Here is a 22,686-nt window from a genome sequence, read left to right as displayed (position 1 = left end):
TAGTGAGATTTATTTGCATAATTGGGAGCCCATCAATTGTTGCAAAATTAAAACCTCTATGCTCTGTACTATAGCTCATACTGGTACGTATCTAACAGCCAGATTAAGAATATGTTGGTTTCTACCTCACTTCCTTGTTCTTTGCTTACTTATATTTGGATTGTAGAGACCTCAGTTATTGTTGCAAAATTAGGAGCTCAATTTTGCTCTTTCTATTTCAGATTTTACTCATTGTTGCACGACATATTTAGACATTGGTTAGCCTCTCTTACTCTCTCTGCCAATTTTCTGGAGATATGTGAGGGGAGATTGACACAAGATAGGCTATCAATTTCTTATTTGTTTTCTTTCTTAGTCTATGATTAGTTGTATTGTATAATGTTATTGTACCTGCTGGTATATCTCCTTTCAGCTAAACCAAATTACCATTTTAGAGCTTCAGAAAAAAAAAAATTGACGAGTCATATTCACGAGTATATATATGTTACTACGTTGGCTCGGATCGGTTCGTCATATTCACGAGTCAACTTCCAGCTTTTGCCTCTGACTAGCTCGGCTCAGCTGGTTGTTAGCTAGTACTAATAGATAAATTAGTTTCAGTTTAATAAAATATTGCTCTCAATTAATTAGTTTTGCGTGCCTCAATAATACTAGCTTATCTGCAAATTATTTTTAATGAATTACTCATGTGAAATTGCAAAATTTTGTACCAGAGATAATTGTGAAACCATCAAAAGCTTTATTCAAATTATTTTCTCTATTATTAATTGTTAGCAAAATTAAACTTCACATGCTTCTTCCTTTACCATTTTTAGTTTGAATTTATTTTATTTTATTTAGGCTAGTTCGAAATTGGTATAATATTTTGAATGAAAAACTCTGCCTGTGTAGTTTCTACACAACCTGCCCCAAGTCAGGAAAAGGAGGAGGGTTCGTGGTAGGCTTGGCGAGCTAGCGGTAAAAAAACAACATTTTTATGGAAATGAAACCCTCACAAATTGGGCAGGAGTAGTACTAGGATGGGTGACCTCCTGGGAAGTTCCTGTGTTGCTGATTTCGGTTGGGTTTCATTTCTAGCCTATCCCAACTTGTTTGAGAATAAAGGCTTTGAAGAAGAAGAATGCTTGAGGCATTTTATTTGCTATTATATAATGAAAAATGTTTTGTTTCTAGGGTTTTCTGAATTTATTCAATTACGGATTGAGTGATGTTTGACAAATTTTAATATTATAGTAATGAACATGTTGAATTTATAAGTAAAAGAAAAAAGTAATGACAAAAATGAACTTCAATCAATAGTTAATTATTATATTTCATTGTATAATTAAATTATTAAATCATTATGCAAGGTCTAACTTATGGAAAGTACAATTTTAAGTATCTAATTTTGAATAAATTTTAAAAGAAACTAATCTCAGTAAAAAATCTTTATTGATTTTAAATGAATATATCATTAAAGGAACAAAAACTATACATTAATAAAGAGAGAATGTGTTGTTTGAAAAATCATTAAGAAAGATATATAATATTTATCATCTAAAAAGTTAATTATTATTGTGTTAATAACATAAAATGTGTGTGAATATAGGTGAACATAGGTGAATATAGGAGTGAAAATGGAGTGGATAATATTGATCCGTATTCGAAAAATTAGTTATAGATATTCGATATCTGAATGTCAATGTAGATACCGATACTAATATAATTTTACATTTCAATTATTCATATCCAAATAATAAATATATAACATATAATTTAATGTATATTATAAAAAAATATTATTCATCATTATAATTAGCTAAATGTTATAAACTTCAATTTTTTAATAAATATTCGATCTGTATCCGTATTCTTATCTTAATAATAAAAGACGGATATTGATATGGTTTCACTTTCACCACTGTCCGCTCTGTATCTGATCTGTTTTCACTTTTCACCCCTGCGGTGAATATCATTAGCTCGGCAGTCTTTGCCCGCCTTTACACGAGAGACTGCTAATGACACGATCCTTTTCTCCTCACGATCCGGTGCCTCACGATCCTTTTCTCCTCCACCAGTGACGCCGCTCTCTCCATTGCACCGACACAGTCAGCCGAACAAAGTTACCGGTAGCCTCTCTCTCTTTCACACACACTATCTATCTACTTTGCAGTTTGAAAACTGCGACAAGAGTTTCTTGGCAGACGCTTCCAAGCCTTTTTCAAAAAAAAAAAATGAAAAGGGTGAAAAGAGAAAATAATTAAAACGCTAAAATTTGCAGACCCAAGACAATTCATTTTGCCTCTTTTTAGTGTCAATTACTTGTCTTCATCCTGGTTGTAGACCGTTGTTTCCATTTTCTTTGCAAACACTTGTATTGTACCTAACACAGTGGCCCTATAAAGAAGCTAAATGATATATCAATCAAGCACAAAAAAGCCATTTTAAGCTCTGAACTGTATAATGCATTGTCATAGTTTAGTTAATTATCAATTCAGTTAGATTTATTGACCCAGAATTGTTCAGTGGAACACCTGAGACAAAACCCCTCAATGGCAGCAAATCCTGCATTTGGGTTTTAAATCCAAGAGAAATAAGGAAATCGGACAACAACACCTTCACCAGTCAGCAATGGCGGCTCAAAATGAACAATTCGTTGATTGGGAGATAGTGCACATCCCTGGCAATACTCTTCTTTCTCTTGAAGATTCCACTTGTAATTCTTTTCTTCTCATTCACCTTCAATAGATTTTATCTAAGTCATTTATTTAATTTGATTTGATTTGATTTGAATTTTGCATTTGTCTTTCAGTGAATGTGGTGGCTGCCAAGATCGAGCCTAAGCTGGCAAATACAATAATTCGGTGAGAATTATAGCTTTAATTTAGAATAATGTTTTTGTCAATTAAAAAGTTTTTAATAGGCTGTTGCCTAGCTTTTCATTTTTCTATCTAAGGCAATTATAAATGCATATGTTTTATTAAATTAGTCTGATGAAAAAGTTCAGAAAAGAGAAAGTTTCAGTTCTCCCCTCAATTGTACTAGAAAACCCTAATATATAAAACCCAACAACTGTTACTGAACCAGTCGTCCTGATTCCTGAATTCCTTGATTGTTCTGAAGACTTGAATGTTACATACCAGTGATGTACTGAATTGTATTTACTGGTTCATACAAACAACTTTATAGCTGTCCTTGTAGTGCCAGACCTATATTCTTTGGTACTGAATTCTAATTACATTTGGTTATTATTTTTTATTTCATCACTGTGCCATGCCTTTTTTTTTTATCAAAAATTGATTGTCAGGCAGTTAAATCAGATATGCCCACTTGAGGACCTTCGTCATGTAAAGCGGGTTAAAAAGGAAAGTTCTGAAGGTATTGATTTTTAACCCAATATATTTGAGCATCCATTTTTGAACGAAGCCTTACCACCTCTAATTGTTTATATATGTACTTGTTTGCAAGAATTGGTTCGAAGGTCTATCTGTGCTTTTTTTGTGGTTGGAACTAAAAGTAACAATGTGACCAGGTTCTGGGCCATGTAGGTCTGGTCATACGGTTGGGTAATTTCTGGTTTCTGGCTATTTCAGTTGAGTTATTTGTTGGTCTTGACTGGAGTCATGTTGAGATCTGGGTGAGCATGGTTTTTGAGCTACATCAGGTTTTCCTTAAATCTACTTATTTTTGTTCAAGTTGCTTATGCTTGGTTTCAGCTCCAAGTCTGAAACTCTAGACAGTCATGTAACAATTTGATCAGTTTTAGCTGACTTATCAGAATGTCAGATTAGTTCAGGTTTCAGGCAGATTTTTGGGGTATGGTCATATTCTGCCAATTCTAGTTGGAATTATTTGATTTTCCAGTATAATATCTGTGGCCTAAAGACAGTAATTTTTTTTAGTAGTGATTTGTGGTTGATATGTTTATCGTTCTTCAATGGTGTCAGGAAAAGTGAAATTATCAATTATTCTATATGTTTCATCTGAAAATGGAAGCTCTATTGACGCTGCTCCAAGTGGTGTACGCCAACTAATAGATAACTACAATTTGAGTCTCTTTGTCACAAAGGTAAACATGGGCTTATTGTTCCTGTCAGCTAGTAGTACTGTTAGTTGATAATTGATGGTTTTCAACTATCATACTGTTTCAGAAAATGATGTACTTAATACAACAACACAAAACTGTTTGGTTAACTGAAAATGGTTCTAATCAACAAGCAACAGACTTGCAGATAGTGTTCCATAAGATTGGGGTTCCAAGGGAGGGTGTACCTCCTTCAACAAAATTCCCAAATGGACCAAAACCAATCGAAAGAAAAATAAATAAGAAATATCTTAGTTTGTGAATGCAATGTTCTTTATATGCAATTGTCAAATAATGATTTTAAATATTTAAATTTAAGGTTTCTAGATGCCAAGCTACCTCAAAAGGGGAGTGGGAAGAGCAATGCAAGCTTTGGCCTACTTCATTCCATCCCCCTGCCAAGTAAACCATTATTTGCAAATAATTTCAGTTCTTGTGCTTTGCAACTGGTGTGGTTTCATGAGCCATTATTTGTCTTTTTCTAAATGGCTATGCTGCTGAAACTGCTCTAATTGATACATAAAATTACTTAAACTTGGTATGAGGAAGCTAGTCGATGTCTTTCCCTACTGGTATGAGGAAGCTTGCAAATTAAAGTACTGGTTGAACTACAGAGCCTCCGAACAATAGTACCAATATCCAAGATCAACAAAAAAACAAAGAAGTCCTATCATACTTGGAACTGGATTTTTTTATTCTAGTCCTAAATTGTAATAGTTATTTGTTTAATCTTTGGATTTTTCAATGTTTTTTCTTCACTTCTATAAATGGCAGTCCGGAAGGTGTATCTGGATTGGATGAGAAGGATATTAAGTCCATATATAGTTCCATGAGAAGTGTGATCGAACTAGTTCAATCAAATATTCGACATAAGGTATGTTTAAATTGTCGCTTTGCTTGAGTTATCACTTCTCAGAATATTATGATACTTGAGGTGTAGGCTGTTGCTTTATGTCGGATGATTTTCATCCAGTCATGGGTTTTAAGTTATTACTAACCAATTATTGGGAAACAAGGATAATGTTCATGCTTGTGTAATGTATTCTAAGCCATTCAGATAGAAATGGAACTTCTGTGATCCTTATATCTCACCAGTGGTGTTGCAGTCATGTTATCTGTAATCATATTTAATAAGATATACATGGGATAATCAGGATCAAGCTCACAAGAGCAAAGTAATGTCAGAAAAAAAGAAAAAAAAAACTGCCTCATCTTTTAGTTGGTATCATAGTAGTAAGCTCCACACTGACCATAGTCAAAAACTGAATTTGGCAAATACAGAGGTGTCATTATTCAATCTAGTATTATTAGCGTTCTTATCGATATGTAAAAACTAATTAATTTTTTCAGTGTATTAATTTTTGATAATATTTTAGAGACACGTGACACAAACTTTAAATGCTAGTCTCTAGTTAAGAATAAAATTTTGTTCTATCTTACAGTCAAGAAAATTAGTGGTAGGCTATTGATTTAAAGAGGCAAGTAGAATAGCTTTAGTGGAGATGATTTTGGCAAACCCACTAAAACCTTCATGTTAATGTCTTGCAAAAATGTACTTTCACTGGTACCAGCAGAAACAAAAATTAAACAGATAAACACCTATGCTTTTTTTGGTCGTGGGATAAAGTGAAGGGGTAAGGGGATACTCTCCTCAGCATTCACACATGGGTTAAGAGTTATATACCCCTCCACTGAACATAGCCCTAGAGTGTATATATATGGCTAAAAGCATTAAAGTTCTTCATTCACCAACCACAGTGGAAAGTGGAAACTATTCTTATTTGTTTGGTTTCTAGTTCCCAAGTAGTATAAGAAACATAAAGAAAGGAAGCTTTAGTAAAAACCTTTTTTTTAATCTTTCCAGATGAGGAATGTTGCTATCATTGTTGATCCATCTAATGGTCAAATAATCTCAAAGGCTCGAGATGAAATATTACCCCTTCTCAGATCATCAGAAGAAAATGACTCATCAAACTCTAGTAATGAAGAAACAAAATCTAAGTGGAGTGAAAACAAAGGGGTTGCATGTGTTAATCCTTGGGGATGGCTGGAACAATCATGTCATTACCATGGGGTGATGCCATGTGAGAGTGGTTTCACATGGCATCCTTTAAAACATGCGGCTATAGTTGCAATTGAAAATGCTGCTGCCAGGGATCGGCAGTTATTCCCAAATCCATCTCCATGTGGGAATACTTGTTATTCCGAGTTTTATTCTGTTGATGGTCCAGCAAAGCGGTTGAAGACAGAGGTACTGAGTTTTAGCTTTGGCTTACATTAGTCGATGCATCCAGTAAGAACTTATCACAGATCTAATTGAAATTTTATGTTGCTATGATATTAACTTCCTGTCAATTTTTGTTATTAGGTCTATATCATCCCTTTCTACTTTTGTGTATCATAATTATAATAATTTTACTAATAATACCATGTGTTTTGTTATTTCATTCCAGAATGAGGCTCCTTTAACAAAGAAAGATTCTGAAAGTGTTAGTGATTTGCCATGGGAAGCAACAAGGCCATACTTATGTACTGGCTTTGACATATACCTTGCCTGGGAGCCATGCCCAATGTAAGTTCAGTTATCACTTCTGCATTTCAAACCAATGCTAGCTACATATCTTTTGTAACCATGCAAAAGATAATCGCGAAATGACCTGTAAAGGAAATATATACATTAGATCTACCCTTGGTGGTCAGTTGCAAATGGTTCAACTGTAATTTTTGAGTGCAGATGCCATAAATAAAGAAGATGCAAAGTGTTTTCATTGATTGTTTTAACACTTAAAAGGAATCCATCTATGCTTTTCGCTGAAATGTTTTATTAATCCAACCTACAACATTTTCCTGTTTTTATTATTGAAGGTGTGCTATGGCACTCGTTCATCAAAGAATCAAGCGCATCTTCTATGCCTTTCCAAATCTGAGGGTTGGTGCATTGGGCAGCGTGCACCGGTTGCATGGACAGAAAAGTTTAAATCATCATTACTCTGTTTTTAGAATATTGATTCCTGATGAGGCCCTCAGTGAGATTTTCTTAGAGAATCCGAATCATTAACAATTGTCTATTTGTTTTGTATCTCTTTTGTTTTATTTGTTAGTATATTTTGTGGACAGAAAAGTTTAAATCATCATTACTCTGTTTTTAGAATATTGATTCCTGATGAGGCCCTCAGTGAGATTTTCTTAGAGAATCCGAATCATTAACAATTGTCTATTTGTTTTGTATCTCTTTTGTTTTATTTGTTAGTATATTTTGTATACTCAAGAGGTTTTTTTGGAATTACATTATCGTTAAAAGGCTTACAAAGTCTAAATCTTTGTATGCTTTTTGTCTTCGACGTTTATAACAGAATTAATTCCAAAAAATACTTGTGGTGTCAATGGATACGATATGGGTATTAGGGAACGCAAATGCAGTGGGTGAATAACAAATAATACGAATATAATAATTAGTTTTATTATATTTTACAAATAAAACATTAAAACTAATACATATTATCTATATGTAATTACATTACTAATAAAAAATGCAATTAATTTTAACTAAATTATTCTTTATAAATCACAAGAATTTAAAAATACGAATATTTTTTCGGACAAATTTAATTATTTAACTAAATAACAAAGCATGTTAATAAAAGTAGTATGTCAGCATTTTTCTTATAACAAAATGACAAGAGTGCATCATTAATTATTGCTCAAACATTATGATATAAAATATGAGAAGGGTTAAAATGCATCATTGGTTTTGTGCTCCAATCATACTCCATGTTTCTATTTCCGTTTACAAAGTTCAAACAGTCGATCTGAACCGTTCATCTTATTCTACATATTAAAATATGCTTAGAGACCAAATTTTATATTTTTTGGAATTTGTTTACTATTATTTTATATAGGTACAAAATCACTTCATTTGGACCATCCAAAAACAGTGATTTTGTACCTATCTAAAAAATAGTAAAAAAATTTCAAAAATTATAAAATTTGGTTTGTAAGCACATTTTAATATGTAGAACAAGATGAATGGTTCGGATTGACTGTTTGAACTTTGTAAACGGAGATAGAGACGTGGGACATGGTTAAGGCACAAAATCAATGGTGCATTTTAACTCTACTCATAAAATATTACACAAATAAATTTCACCATCACTAATTATTGCTCAAAATTTATCATATAATTTTATTTTATATAATTACTCTATAGTGTAATGGGTACGAAATAATATTTATCTATTTAGCTAACGAAAAAAATTCTTACCCATACTGATGCTCATACCCGATAAATTAACGAAAGAAAAAAATTTCTTAGCCATTCTTACCTTATGGAATACGGTATGGCAAAAAGGGTATCATTGACAATCCTAGCTACAAGCTGTTTACCGGATAAAGCGGTTTACGAAGAACTATTCTCATACAGGTTATAATTGACTATATTATTTATATCTCATCATATCGTTTGTTTATTATTTGTCAATCTTACCATCAAGTAACAAATTAATTTTAATTCAACTTTTTTATCTATCACATTCACACATTTCTCACAAATATAAAAGAAAATAAACTGTAGTGGGGAACGATTCAAGTCTTACTTATATTTAATTTAAACCACTAAATTTAAAATAAACGAATCAAATCTGTATAATTGAGATGGAACTGAAATCAAAGCCAGCCCGGGTTATAGGCAATTGGTTCGTCTCTGTTAGGAGAATTCAAATCCCCTCGGGTTACCTGACTGAAAAGTGAAAACAATTACAATCGGACGGTTTTTTTAGTTTGAATCGGATTGAGTTTGATCTTTCTGGAATTAATCTGGACCGTTAGTTTCAATTTGTTTGAATCAGGTACCTGGGAGGATACGGATCCCTATCCCTGTTAGGAGGCATTTGAATAATGCGCCTAGGCTGCCTTTCGTCTTAGACTTGAGCCATGCCCGGTTTATGGGCCAATTCCCAGTTCGTAATGCCAAAATTGATTGGATTTTGCAGTGATCCAACACGTTAAGGGTCAAAGATTCCGTGCTCCAACGCATTACAGGGAAATAAAAATAATATCAATAGCTATTCCTATATAAGTAGAACAACGGCGACAAAAAAGGTGTAGTATCTGTATTATTAAAGATCAAAATATTAATTAGTTTACTGAATCGGTATTCTTATCCATTTGATTCTATTTTATAAGAATTTTCATATGACTAAATAGTTATTTCTACTTATAATAACATACTAATATTGTACTCATGCGTTACAATAACAGAGACATATTATAAGAGAACAAAAAACAATTCTCACATAAAATGATATATTTTTATAAAAAATAGACCAATAAAAAAATAATTATTTAACAATATTTATGAATAATTTTTAAATAGATTAGTACTAAACTCAAATTATAAATAAAAATTGAATTAGTATATAAGAGAGGAGATATTTAAACTAATTATATGACATTTTTTAAGAACCTAGCTACTATGTTCATTTAAATGGACAACTCTCTTATCATATACTAATTGACTTTTTAGCTTTCATATTCTTTTATGATGCACTTTCTTTTTATTAAATGATCATTACTTATTTAATTATATTTTCATAACTAAAACTAAAGAGGAGTGCTATTTTAAGATCACAAATTAAAATTTTGAACCCTGAGAGAGAACTTTATATATAAATATCTAATTTACCCTTTATCTCTCAATTATTAATTTCTAGCAGCAAAAGATACTATGCAGATTCTTTCCAATATTTTTTGTTGTAAATTATATTTTTGTACAACGAAGGATCTGTTTCATGATTGAGGTTTCTACAGTTATTAGATAATGCAATAATTGTCCAATCAGCAAGATTAATACCAATTATATTTATTTAAATAAGATCATTAAGCTAATGAGAAATTACATTTTTTAAATGATATAAAAATAGAAAGAAATAAAGACATGATCAATCAATTATCAATCAATCTAAATGTTTCTTAAACGAAATTTTAAAAATGAAAAGAAATCAGAATCAATCTGAAAATCTAGTATTTGACAATCAAATAAGTGTGGAGAGTATGTGCCTAAATAAATTTAGACTACTACTAATAAATAGTAACCAAACCAATTTCAAGTAAAATTTAAAAACTATATAATAAATGACACAACATATACAACATATACAAATGATATTGCAACCTTCAAAAAAACATATACAAAAATATTATTATTAGTACAATATAGAAATTAACATGAAACCCTAATTTGAGGGTACTCTGACTAATTTAGTAGTTAATATGCTATTAACGGCTAGGTCAACTAAATTTTAGAGATCTAATAAAGTTGTCCATACAATTGGATGGCTGATGTTTTCCTCTCTTTTTTTTTTTCAAAACAGAAGGGCAGTCTATCATTAATTTAAAAAATTCTTTCTAGTGATCGCGCAGCTAATAAACACTAGTGAGCCAAAAACAATTTCCCCTTGACATCAAATATAACATCTGCCACTTCTCTGCTCTCTAGGAGTTCGCCAAGATATTAATGTATTTTCCATGTAGGTGCCTCTCGAAAGGGTACGTAGCAGCATATGCTGCTTAATTGAAGATGTCAATACGTACATTGTGCATCTGACTGTCAATCTGTCATTTTACAGATATGATGACAAATCATTGTTGCTAATGAAAAACTCATAACCGCACTCTGTGTTTTTACCTCCAAACATGAAAAGATTATCATCATGTGATGTCATGTCGTGTCGGAAGGTTTTCTCAATTGATCTAGTAGGTCCGTCCAACTGAATCTTTGCCCTCACGCCATTGCCTTCGCTTAGTTGCTAAACGAAAACTGAAGTGTTCATTATAATACTAGGGGTAGAAATTGATGGCCCAGTTGTGGCCATTGATCTCGAAAGGTGCCGATTGGATAGCGTCACGACAGCTCCTTTCTAATAAACAGATGTGAACCTTAAACCAGTTCAATTGTGCTCACTGAAGTTGTCTCTTTCCCTTTTCTCATGTTTGCCATATCTTCTTCAGCGTAAATATTTGAGAACGACACAAACAAACAAACAAACAAACAAAAAATTATTAGTTTGGTAAAAGATGACACATGAATTGAACGTATTTAGATTTTGTGTATTTTTTTTTCTTTTTCCAAGAATGCAGAAATATTTATTTATATATTTTTAAGGATTGGAATGAGAATTTCAATTTTCAAAATATAAAAAAAATTATGTAGATATAATAGAAGAATTATTTACAAGGACGTTATTTTCGAAATCTATATCTTTTGCAAGTGGTATTTAAATTAAATATTGGTTACTAATTTTAAAATATGCCTAAAAGTTGTTTCGCCTTGATTGTGAGTGACATAATAGATTTATGGTAAATGATGAGTTTCAATTCTGCAAGGCTTAAGAAATTAACGTTAAAAACTTTTAAAGACACGCACAAATTCTATTGTTTTGAGAATTATATTAAAGGTGAATTTCCTGACAACAAAATATAAACATGAAGTTTTTATCTAGATAAAAGGAAAAAAAATACTGATGAAAAAAATCAAATTAACTTAAAAATACTTGTCAATTTCAATTTTCAAGTGAATGAGACAAAAAAATCTGACTAAAATCTAAAACAATAAAAATGATTGAGGAACTCACCTTTGAAATCTAATAGTAGTTTTTTTTAACAAAAATATGAATCACCTTTTTTTCACAAATTCACTCGAGGTATCACCAATACAAGACTACTCGACCATTCTCTCCACTTAATACTTATATAGGACTTTATACACTCAAAATAGAAACCATTTACAATTCGTTTTTTATCAACTTTTGATTAAAAAAAAAATATTATAGCCAACTTTAAGCGGGTGAAAAATAGCAATTCTTTCCAAATTTAAATTGTCACACCAAAAATAATAGCATAGCAAATTGGGCATGACCCATAATGCTCTAAACAATTTGAATTGTATTTTACCCAATGTTATCAGAACCAGACCGGACGCCAAAACGGTAAAGCTTCGGGTCAACAGTTTACTGATTAAACCAGTGGATCAACTAGTTCAACTGCGGATTTTTAAAACATACACAACTTAAAAGGCTTATATATATTTGAATTGTAATTAAGAATTTATGCATAATAGCTGTGATTTGCCTATTTAGAATTGCACATACAAACATTATTATTTTTTTCCTAATGACAGTTTTTGTAAATGCTATTCAGTGGTGTTCAGAAACCCACAGGTTCTCTATTGGCTTGTATGAAGTCATAAAAAGATATATCCGACTTTTTCTCTTTTGATATTGTGCATGTTTGAGAAACACATGTGAATAATAACTGCAATAAGAGTCTAAGACTATTTATGTTTTTATTTGTGCCAGTTAAGACTAATTTTAACCATACGTTATAGTAACATAAATGGATAAGTGTAATTATCCAATTTCAGTAATATGAAATGGACTTGTGCCTTTTTTTTTTAAAAAAAAAAAACATAAATGGATAAGTTCTTTTATCTCCAAGATTTTTTTGTAATAAAACTTTGCAAATCCAAAGATAATAACATTGGAATTGCAAAAGAGAACCTTGAGGGCCTTTAATTTCAGCAAAATGTCAAAGGAAACCCATCATTTCACAAATCTGTATTGAAATTTTGGTTTGAGCATTTTGTCAAACACATTGAGGGCATTCAACTATATTTTTTTTTTTGATGGTTAGCAGCAACTATCGTTAACAGATATATTGATAAAATAAAAGTTTTTTACATGATATATATGTACATACATTGCTCCCACGGTATTTATACGGAGCATGTTTCTTTTGAACTAAAAGTCAGCCATTGTCTAACCACCTCTCTATTTCTAATGATGTGTCATTTATCAATTGACCCACCACTCTTCTTTTGTTTGAGAAAAATCTTCTATTTCTCTCTCTCCACAACACCCAGGCCCCTGCTGCCCATATGACATCCCACCTGACTCTATTATCGTGTGTCAGTGCACGACCAGTGTTGGTCCAAGTATCCCTGATGTTATCCCCTCCCCCATATCGTATATTATGTTGCGCCATAAGTCCTCTCCAGAACCCCGATGAGAAATTGCAATTCCACATGAGGTGGTCTCTTGTTTCCGCTTTTGTCTGTTGGCATAAGTGGCAGCCTGTTTGGACTGCACAGCCTCTATAAATAAGTACTTTCGTGATTTTGCGCAATTAGTCCACTATTGTGCATTATTCTATAGGCCACGCACAGGAGAATATCCCGTTGTTAGTCCATTTTCATTTTTTAACTATTATACTAATGGGATCAAATATTATTCTTAAAAGTGCCTTTAAACTATGAAATGTCAAGGTTCATATGAGATACTTACATTATTTACTTTTGTTTGCTAATTCTAATTACTAGAAGATGAGGTGGATAATTTTGTCTTGCTTGAACGAGGAGCTATTTTCATTACCATACATGAGAGGATTTTGAACAAAAAAAGAAAAGAGAGAAAAAACCAACACAATTTCTCTGAACGGTTTTGACCGGTTCGTTCTTTTTTTTTTTTTGAAAAAACAGTCAATTAATCCGGTTTTGACCGGTTCTATTACATTTCTGATCTCTTCAGCAAACTGAACTGATACAGTCTCGGGTCCGGTTTTTTCTGATTAAACTACCAGTCCGGTCTAATTCTGATAATACTAATTTTACCAACTTAATTAATATAAGAATGGGGATATAGTTATTTCTTTATAGGAATTTTCATATGACTAATTATGTTATCTTTTTATTATATATGGCTTTAGAATTTAAAAGAATATTCATGTATATTAGAAATTATCTGAATGTAAAAGAATTTTATCAAAAAGAAAAAATAATTCTAAAAGTTATATTTATTTCAAAATGAAGTCTGAGGAACAATTTTTAAGTTGTTACAAGTCCAATAGTAATTTAAAGCCAATTGAAATATTTAGAATGAATTATTTCCGTATTTCGCAAGAGCTATCGTTTGCTATATCTTGTGAGGCCTGAATCGCGCGTCGGATATTGATTTTGAAAAAAAAAAAAAAAAAATATTATTTCCTTAGATAAATACCGTCAATCCAGAGTAGATCAGAACGGGCACTCTCCTGGATTTCGAGTTTTAGTGGTGATTTATTAGTACCGATTGATTTTGTCCCTCCCTGGATATTGTTTGTCTCCCTTCTGGATGTTTGATTTGTAATTCGGGTTAAATTTAGTGTTAAAATCAAAATAAGTTTATTGAATTATAGTTGGTAATTAGAATTATAAGTTAAAGGATCAGAAATTATAAGTCAGAACATTGAAAATACAAGTCAAAACATTGTTTTTTTTATCGAGTACCCAATTAGTTAATGAGTTTAAATCCGATAAGTTATTTAAATCCGGTCCAATTTGATATTTTTTGTCCCCTCTGACGAAAATCCTGAGTCCGCCCATGTTTTTTTCAAAAGAAAAAAAAAAGTAGCGTCAATCCCAATAAACGTTGATAAGGAACAATTCACATCCGTTGATATAGCTCGCAAAAATTTAAGCATGCAATCCTTGCTCTGTTGTATGGTCCAATTATACAGTTCCGTCTTATTTGAATCATTTTGGTGCTGTTAACTGGCAGTGCTCAAATGTTTTTGGATTGTCCTGTAGGCAAAATATGAGCTTATACTAAGTTGATTCAGCTCTAGCTTGCACTTTAAGGGCAATTAGGCCCATAACTTGGAATTTGTATCTTCTTAACTCAAATTCTGAGTTATATTAAAGAGACTTGTGCGTTATAGGAATGAGCTGAATTAATACGAATTTTTCCACTTCGCTTCTCTGCCTCGCTCTGCCACCTTTGTCTCTCTCCTCATACGCCTGGTTCATTTTGATTTGCTCCATTCGAGCAGCAGGGCCGGTTCTAAAGATTTTGGAACCCAGGACGGAAGAAAATTTTGGACCCTGTATATATATCAATGTTGTAAAAATTCGTCTTAACAACTGATTATATGCATGTTTAATCTTTAACGGCAGCAAAACCGTTATGAATACATTTATTGGAGGCCTATTAGTGAATTTTTCTGATTAATCGGCCGACTATTCTCGATTATTCTCAATTATTCCGTTTATTCTCGTTTGATCATATGTTTATTTCCGTTTATTCTCATTTATTTTCGTTTATTCTAGTGATTATTTATTTTTATATTGCTTTTTTTTTTCTGTGACTGTGTGATAATAAGTTTTATGAAAATTTATTGCAGTTTTATTTGTGCTTGGTTATACATTCAACTTTTTTATATATGTTTTTTCTTCTTACTTATTTTGAATTAATTGATTAATTCCTCTATTATTTATATATCATATATTTTTCTTACTTACTGATGTATTTTTTTCAATTAGTACAGCATGTTCATATATTAAATTAAGTTGTTATTACAAACTAAATTTAGTGATTTTATGTTTGAATGTTTCGTGTATTTCAAATAATATGTTATTAGTATTTGAAAACGTTTAATTCTCGAATTTATTTTTTCATTAAATAAATGTATTACTTATACATATAAAGTGCGTGTGTATTGTGCGTAATGTCATGTTATAATAATAGAACTAAGTTAAATTAAGTTTATTTGATAAGTTTAATGAGTTAAATAAATTATTTTTAATAAATTATGAATATATACACATAATTTTAATAAAAATACAAATTTGTCCGCATAATTATGATTAATCGGCCGCATACCGATTAATCACTTGACAGTATTCCGTCCGTTCAACAAGCGCATGCCGTTATTTACATTACTGATATATACATTTTTTATTGATATGTCAATAGATCATACCTATTTATAAAAAAGTTTGAACCATTTATATATTCAAAGTTTGGACTCTAATATTTTATTTATTTTTAATATATACAGATTAATTTTTTTTAATATATGCAAAATATTTTTTTTCTTTTGGGGCCTCCTTGAATCTTGGGGTGATCACCCTGGCTGTCCAGCACCAGGGCCGGCCCTGACGAGCGAATGACTCCGTCACTATTCAATGCTCCGTCTTACGTTTTGAGCAGATGCTTCCATCCAATGGATCTAGCCACCGCTCGTCGGTCCATCTCGCCTTACTCCAACCAAGCAGGTGTTTCTGTTTAACGGATCCGGTCATTGCTTTTCGATCCGCTTCGACTCTCCGGGTTCGACTAAGGGTGCTGTAAATTCGCTTTGTCCGCCGTAGTATCTAATATTACTAAATAAGGTACGTGTTGTTGTGGTTGTGGCCGATGATGATAATGATGATGTGTTTTCTTCTTCCTCCTTCCTCCCCTCCTCTCATTCTGTCTCTTTCCACTGTTGTGGTCTCCTGTGAGGTGATTGTCCTGGTCCAATTGACTCAGCTTTCGGTCTGGTTTGATTCAATGGCTCATCGGCTGAGTGGTAACTGCCCTGGTTCAGTTGATTTAGTTCATTGTCCGGTTTGATCAGTGTCTTCTTGGCTGAAGTGGTGACTGTCCTAGTCCGGTCTGATTCAATACCTCTCAGGTGCGTACTCTACTAGGCAGTGTTGACAAAGGTGTAGTCACACCCGCTTTACTGCTACGTTTGCATATCAAGAGAAGAGAATAAACATTCCAATTGACTTGCTAATATGGTGCGAACTGAACATTTCGCAACTACTGATTTTACTTTTCCTCTTCTCTTTAATTTTTAGCAATGAGAGATTTTACAAGTAGTTCAGTGTACATGATACTATCTTTGTATAATAAAATATCTATGCTGGAACAAGTTTGTAATTTGGTCTGATATTAAATGAAATCGCTTAACGACTTACAACTAAAAAAAAAACAATACAGGCTAAACATGCGATTCAATTGGTTATTATTGTGTTGATTTAAATTTGCGATCAATAAGCGAATGATTTGTTTGATTTTAACAACTGAAGACCATGGCTTGGCCACAAATTTCCAAATCAGATGGTATATTAAGATTATTATTGTGTTGATTTAAATTTGCGATCAATAAGCGAATGATTTGTTTGATTTTAACAACTGAAGACCATGGCTTGGCCACAAATTTCCAAATCAGATGGTATATTAAGACGGATGATACTGAAATACTAACCACCAAAATATTATGAGAAAAGGTTTCTGTCCACTGAGTTTTGTCCACCATCTGTCCACAGATCTTATCCACTCTCATTTAACTAATTTTAACGGCTTGGTCCCACCTTTCAACCGGTATTCAAATCTTTTTCCAGATTTCGCTATTTAAATATTCATTATTTTTCCGATCCGATCATCTCTTTCTTTTTGTAATCTCATTTTCAAAAAAAAACCTCTCATCTCTCCTCTCTCTCTCACCTATCGCCTCTGTTGATTTTACTTTCAGTTTATAGAGAAGGGCCAGGAGAAAAGGGTGCTTAGTAGAACCGATTTTTTTATTTATATCCAAAAATTAAATCAAATTACAAATAATAACCGAAGCACTGTTGAATTTCGAAAACTACCCAATCCGGTTATCCAATAACCGGATTTGGGATAAATGTCCGGTTATCCAATAACCGAACTCAACAAATATAACCGGTTATTCACTAACCGGAAAGTTATGTTTTTTTTTTTTTTTTAAAAACCGGTTAATCACTAACCGGAAAGTAAGTTTTTTTTTTTTTTTTTTTTTAAAAACAGAAATTTCGAATTTTTTTTTATTTTTTATATTAAAATATTAGAAATGTTGAATATATTTATTTGAAAATAGATGAAATACAATATAATTTGATTTATTTGAAAGACTACAACAAATAACCCGGATCAATATTTTTCAGGCCGGATTTTTCGCGGCTGTAAGAAAAATTAATATATTTCTTTATGTGCTATTGGAAAAAAATAAAAATGCTCAGATTCTGAGTTATTGATCCCGGTTCAAAAGTCACTTCTAGGTAATCTAAAAAATATTGTGATCCATCTAGTACATTTAATTAATAAAAAGTTGTTTCTATTTTGAAAATTCTTTTTGAAAAATAATTATTAAATAAATTAAAGTTTTTATTTTTTTTTTTAAATAGAAACAACTTTTTATTAATTAAATGTACTAGATGGATCACAATATTTTTTAGATTACCTAGAAGTGACTTTTGAACCGGGATCAATAACTCAGAATCTGAGCATTTTTATTTTTTTCCAATAGCACATAAAGAAATATATTAATTTTTCTTACAGCCGCGAAAAATCCGGCCTGAAAAATATTGATCCGGGTTATTTGTTGCAGTCTTTCTAATAAATCAAATTATATTGTATTTCATCTATTTTCAAAGAAATATATTCAACATTTCTAATATTTTAATATAAAAAATAAAAAAAAATTCGAAATTTCTGTTTTAAAAAAAAAACAAAAACAAAAACATAACTTTCCGGTTAGTGAATAACCGGTTATATTTGTTGAGTTCGGTTATTGGATAACCGGACATTTATCCCAAATCCGGTTATTAGATAACCGGATTGGGTAGTTTTCGAAATTCAACAGTGCTTCGGTTATTATTTGTAATTTGATTTAATTTTTGGATATAAATAAAAAAATCGGTAGTAGAACATTGATGAAACTTTAAATATTGTCGTTCGTTTCTTTCGCTTTTTTAGTAAAGCATGGGCCAACGATTAGGATTCAACGCTGCTCACACGAATTGCTGTAATTTGATTTAATTTTTGGATATAAATAAAAAAATCGGTAGTAGAACCTTGATGAAACTTTAAATATTGTCGTTCGTTTCTTTCGCTTTTTTAGTAAAGCATGGGCCAACGATTAGGATTCAACGCTGCTCACACGAATTGCTCTCAAGCAAGGTTGGAGGCAGGGATACGGGCCAACGATTAGGATTCTTTCGCTATTCAAATCTCATTTGAATTTACCTTCTCTGTTGATTTTGCTCTCATCTCTCCCCTCTCATCTCTCTACCGACGACCACGACGGCAACGAGAGTGGATAAGAAAGAGATGATCGGATCGGAAGAATAATCTGGATCAGCCGCGACAGCAACGAAATCGTAATTGTTGTTTTTTTATTTACCTTCTCTGATCCATTTTTCCTTTGCAATGTCGATTTTAATTGAGATTACTGACTCGATCTCATTTTTTATACATGATCGCAATGGAACATTCAATCGTGGAGCGCGATCGAATATAAGTTTTTGTTGAAGAGCACGGCAAAATTCAAATCTAGTAAGTTATTTTTGTTGAATTTATTGTTTTAATTGTATGCAGTAACAGATCTAGCATTTCAAATGAAATCTGGAGGAAAGAGATGATAAAGAGGCGATATGAAGTATTGATCTGTTAATTTTACAGTATTCATCTTGTCATTTTACAGTATTCATCTTGTGGAAATCTGGAGGAAATAGATGATAGAGAGGCGATATGGAGTATTGATCTGTTAATTTTACAATATTGTCTTGTTAATTTTACAGTATTCATCTTGTGAAAATCTGGAAGAAAGAGATGATTTGTTAATTTTACAGTATTTATCTTATAATTTTACAGTATTCATCTTGTAATTTTACAGTATTCATCTTGTGAAAATCTGGAGGAAAGAGATGATAGAGAGGCTTCTTACTCATTCGAACAATGAACACAAGAGGTTTTTAATATAAAAGTTATTTGTCCATAGTTTTTTTGTTGCTATTATGCTATTCTGAATGTTGCGGTGAATATTTTTATCTTGTGTTGAACAGATGTTGTTTGTGGTGAACATATGTTGTTTTGTGGTTAACATATTTTTTGTGTGATGATGGATGTATGTATAGATTTAGCAATTTTAGAGTATACATGGTATTATTTTATGGTTTATATTTTACAATTTTACAGTATACATGATTCTTTATAGGTTATAGTTTAAACTGAAATGTAGCATTTGTTACATTTTATCTTATAGTATAAATTGTATTATTTTATGGTTTAGTTTTAGAAATTTTACAGTATACAAGATTCAATTGAAAATTTACAGTATTATGTGAAAATTTTACAGTATACAAGATTCAATTGAAAATTTACAGTATTATGTGAAAATTTTACAGTATACAAGATTCAATTGAAAATTTACAGTATTATTTGAAAATTTTACAGTATATAAGATTCAATTTTACAGTATACAAGATATAATTGAAAATTCTACTGTATACAAGATTTAATTTTGACAGTATACAATATTCAATTGAAAATTCTACTGTATATAAGATTCAATTTTACAATTCTGCTAATTCAATTTTACAGTATACAAGATTCAATTGTAAATTTTACTGTGTAGGATTCAAGTTTACAGTATACAAGATTCAATTTTACAATATACAAGATTCAACTCAGTGCGAACGCTAATAATTAACTCTAACTGTCAATAACCGCTAATAACTAACTTTAACTGTCAATAACTTCCTATAACTGTAATTTCCGAAAGTACAGTTTGAAAGTACATTTATTTTGTCATGTAGTGCAAGTTGCAATCTTTTTCTAACTATCATAGGACCACTTCAAATAGTTGATGGATGTTTTGTGATTAACTAATACATTTTATGTGATATATTGTATAATTATACAGTATGTAGAAGTAATTTTACAGTATTCGCGCAAGTCAAAGTTGTGAACAAATGGTGGACAAAAGGATGTGGACAATTAGACGCTTCCAAATATTATATGGAATTGTTTTATCTTTGAAATCTTATTATGATATTGTTCTTTGTAAATTTTTATAGTGTGTTCCACCATTATAGTCGTTAATTTTTTATATTTAAAATCTGAACAATTAATTGAATAAAAGATGAAGTAATAAAAATAAAATTACATTTAGGACGTGTTCGGATGTCACGGGATTACAGAATGGGAATTCACTTTTGAAAAAGTGGGAACCCACAGGTACGGAATGCACGGGATTGATTATGGGAATATGAGAAAATGAGTGTTCGTTTGTATCATGGGATTAATTGTGGGAAATCTTTATTTGTTTTAAAATATGTATATTTATTTAATTGTTTTAGTTTAGTTTAGTTATAAAAGATTTTTTTATTTAATTATTGTTTTTAAATAGTATAGCGTTCAATATTGATTTTAATCAATTAAGTTAAAGTTAGCTTAATATAAAAAAGTAATTAAATATAAAATTACAATGAAGAAAACTGTCATGCCACCATCTATTTATTTAGACCAATAATATATTGTAAATTTAATATTTTATGGGTTGTAATTGTAACATTTGATAAACATTATTTTTTTAAAATTATATCAAATAAATTAAATTAAATTGATTAAATAATAATATTAAAAAGATGAACCGTTTCTAATAAAAAATATTACTAAAATGGTACAAACAAAATAAGAAAAAACAATTAAAAACGTTTTAAAAAATAAACATTTAAAATATCTAATGACAAAAATAAAATAAAAAACCGTTTACAAACATTTGCAAAAAAAAAAAATATATATATATATATCAGAAACATTTACAAAAAACAAACATTTAATCTAATATATAGCATACAATTTCTTGCTTTAAATTAGTTAACATTAAAATATATAATTTTTATGCTCTAAAACACATGTAATTACAAAAGAAAAAAGAATCCAGAGCTGGAACATAGAATTAGTCCCACAATTCAAAATCAAATGGGTGAGTGGTTCTTTATATATACATAGACTAGCACTGGGGTGATTGAGAAATTTAAAAGAAGTGAAAGAGAGCCACGTGGGGTGGAGGCAGAAAAAGAAAAGGAGAGAGGGTGGGTCCCAGCAGGAGAGAGAAGATTGGATAGAAAAAAATGAAGTCTGAGCTCCGTTTTTTGTTCCCACTCAATTGCATTGAAAATGACATGAATGGGTACAACCGCAGGAAATATTTTGGGAAAAAAATTGGCAGCCGAACGCCTAACTGGGTTTATAATCCAATCTGGTCCAAACCCATTAAAATTCCTATAGGAAATTGACATCCGAACACGCCCTTATTATAGACAATATATCCTCTTCAAGTGGCTAATATCAACGACGTTGCCAAATTTACAAAATTAAAAAAAAAATTTATCTTTTAAATTCATAATAGTAACTAGCTATAGTATTAAATATTTATTATTTTGTTAGAATCAACATTTACTTTAATGGTTCAATGTAATATTTTTCGTGTGAAAGGTCGTAGATTTATAAGTCGGATAAAAAATTCTAAAAAATGAATGACTTTTTCTCTACGAAGTTGGAAAAATCGAACTGTCAATCTTTAAATAACCAATAGTTTTATAATTTTTTCTTAGCCAACTGTGCTGCTACCTTCATTTTAGAGAATGGATGACTTAATTCCAACTCTTTACTCAACAAAATACATTAATATTTATATTTACTAAAAGATAAACCACAGTAATGTTCACCAAAAGGAGATGTTTATTTTATTGAATGCTGAACAAACATTCAATTTCCTCTATACTGTTTATTTTTATTTTTATTTTCTCTTAATAAACCTATCATGTGATCGCTTCAAACCAAACCGTTCTTATTTTGATAGGCAAACAGTACAAAGAATTATAGGTGAAAAACACCAAAGGTACCTAGTGCAGATTCTCGAGGATAAAATAAAACATATGAAAAAAAATTAATAAAATTGAGTTCGTTGGGCATTAATAAGGCCGGTGGGAATACGGAATAGTTATCAAAACTTATCAT

At 31.1% G+C, this 22,686-nt stretch overlaps 1 protein-coding gene across 3 annotated transcripts; it reads left to right on the top strand.

The window, feature by feature from the left end:
* Window positions 1-1,960: 1,960 nt before the first annotated feature.
* Window positions 1,961-7,386, top strand: EMB2820 (Cytidine/deoxycytidylate deaminase family protein). 3 transcript variants are annotated; one of them, XM_078315433.1, is made up of 10 exons: window positions 1,961-2,108; window positions 2,506-2,695; window positions 2,792-2,843; window positions 3,287-3,357; window positions 3,927-4,048; window positions 4,383-4,465; window positions 4,838-4,937; window positions 5,928-6,314; window positions 6,517-6,635; window positions 6,929-7,386. In XM_078315433.1, the coding sequence occupies exons 2-10, from the start codon at window positions 2,611-2,613 to the stop codon at window positions 7,119-7,121; spliced, it is 1,212 nt and encodes a 403-aa protein (XP_078171559.1). In that variant the 5' UTR covers window positions 1,961-2,108; window positions 2,506-2,610; the 3' UTR covers window positions 7,122-7,386. The 3 variants fall into 3 exon arrangements, with proteins under 3 accessions (XP_078171559.1, XP_078171558.1, XP_078171560.1); XM_078315432.1 differs by having other exon boundaries at window positions 2,025-2,108; window positions 2,496-2,695; XM_078315434.1 differs by lacking the exons at window positions 1,961-2,108; window positions 2,506-2,695; window positions 2,792-2,843 and having other exon boundaries at window positions 3,319-3,357; window positions 3,885-4,048.
* The last annotated feature ends 15,300 nt before the right edge of the window (window positions 7,387-22,686 follow it).

The sequence above is a fragment of the Carex rostrata genome, chromosome 14 (genome assembly GCF_964058835.1).
Source record: "Carex rostrata chromosome 14, lpCarRost1.2, whole genome shotgun sequence".
Taxonomy (NCBI): domain Eukaryota; kingdom Viridiplantae; phylum Streptophyta; class Magnoliopsida; order Poales; family Cyperaceae; genus Carex; species Carex rostrata.
This window is presented reverse-complemented; position numbering and strand designations above follow the sequence as displayed.

Excerpts from the sequence above, each read along its gene's own strand:
- EMB2820 (XM_078315433.1), top strand. The coding sequence starts at position 2,611 with ATGGCGGCTCAAAATGAACAATTCGTTGATTGGGAGATAGTGCACATC. Across the intron at positions 2,696-2,791 it reads TTCTCTTGAAGATTCCACTT|TGAATGTGGTGGCTGCCAAG; the intron begins GTAATTCTTTTC and ends TTTGTCTTTCAG. Across the intron at positions 3,358-3,926 it reads TAAAAAGGAAAGTTCTGAAG|GAAAAGTGAAATTATCAATT; the intron begins GTATTGATTTTT and ends CAATGGTGTCAG.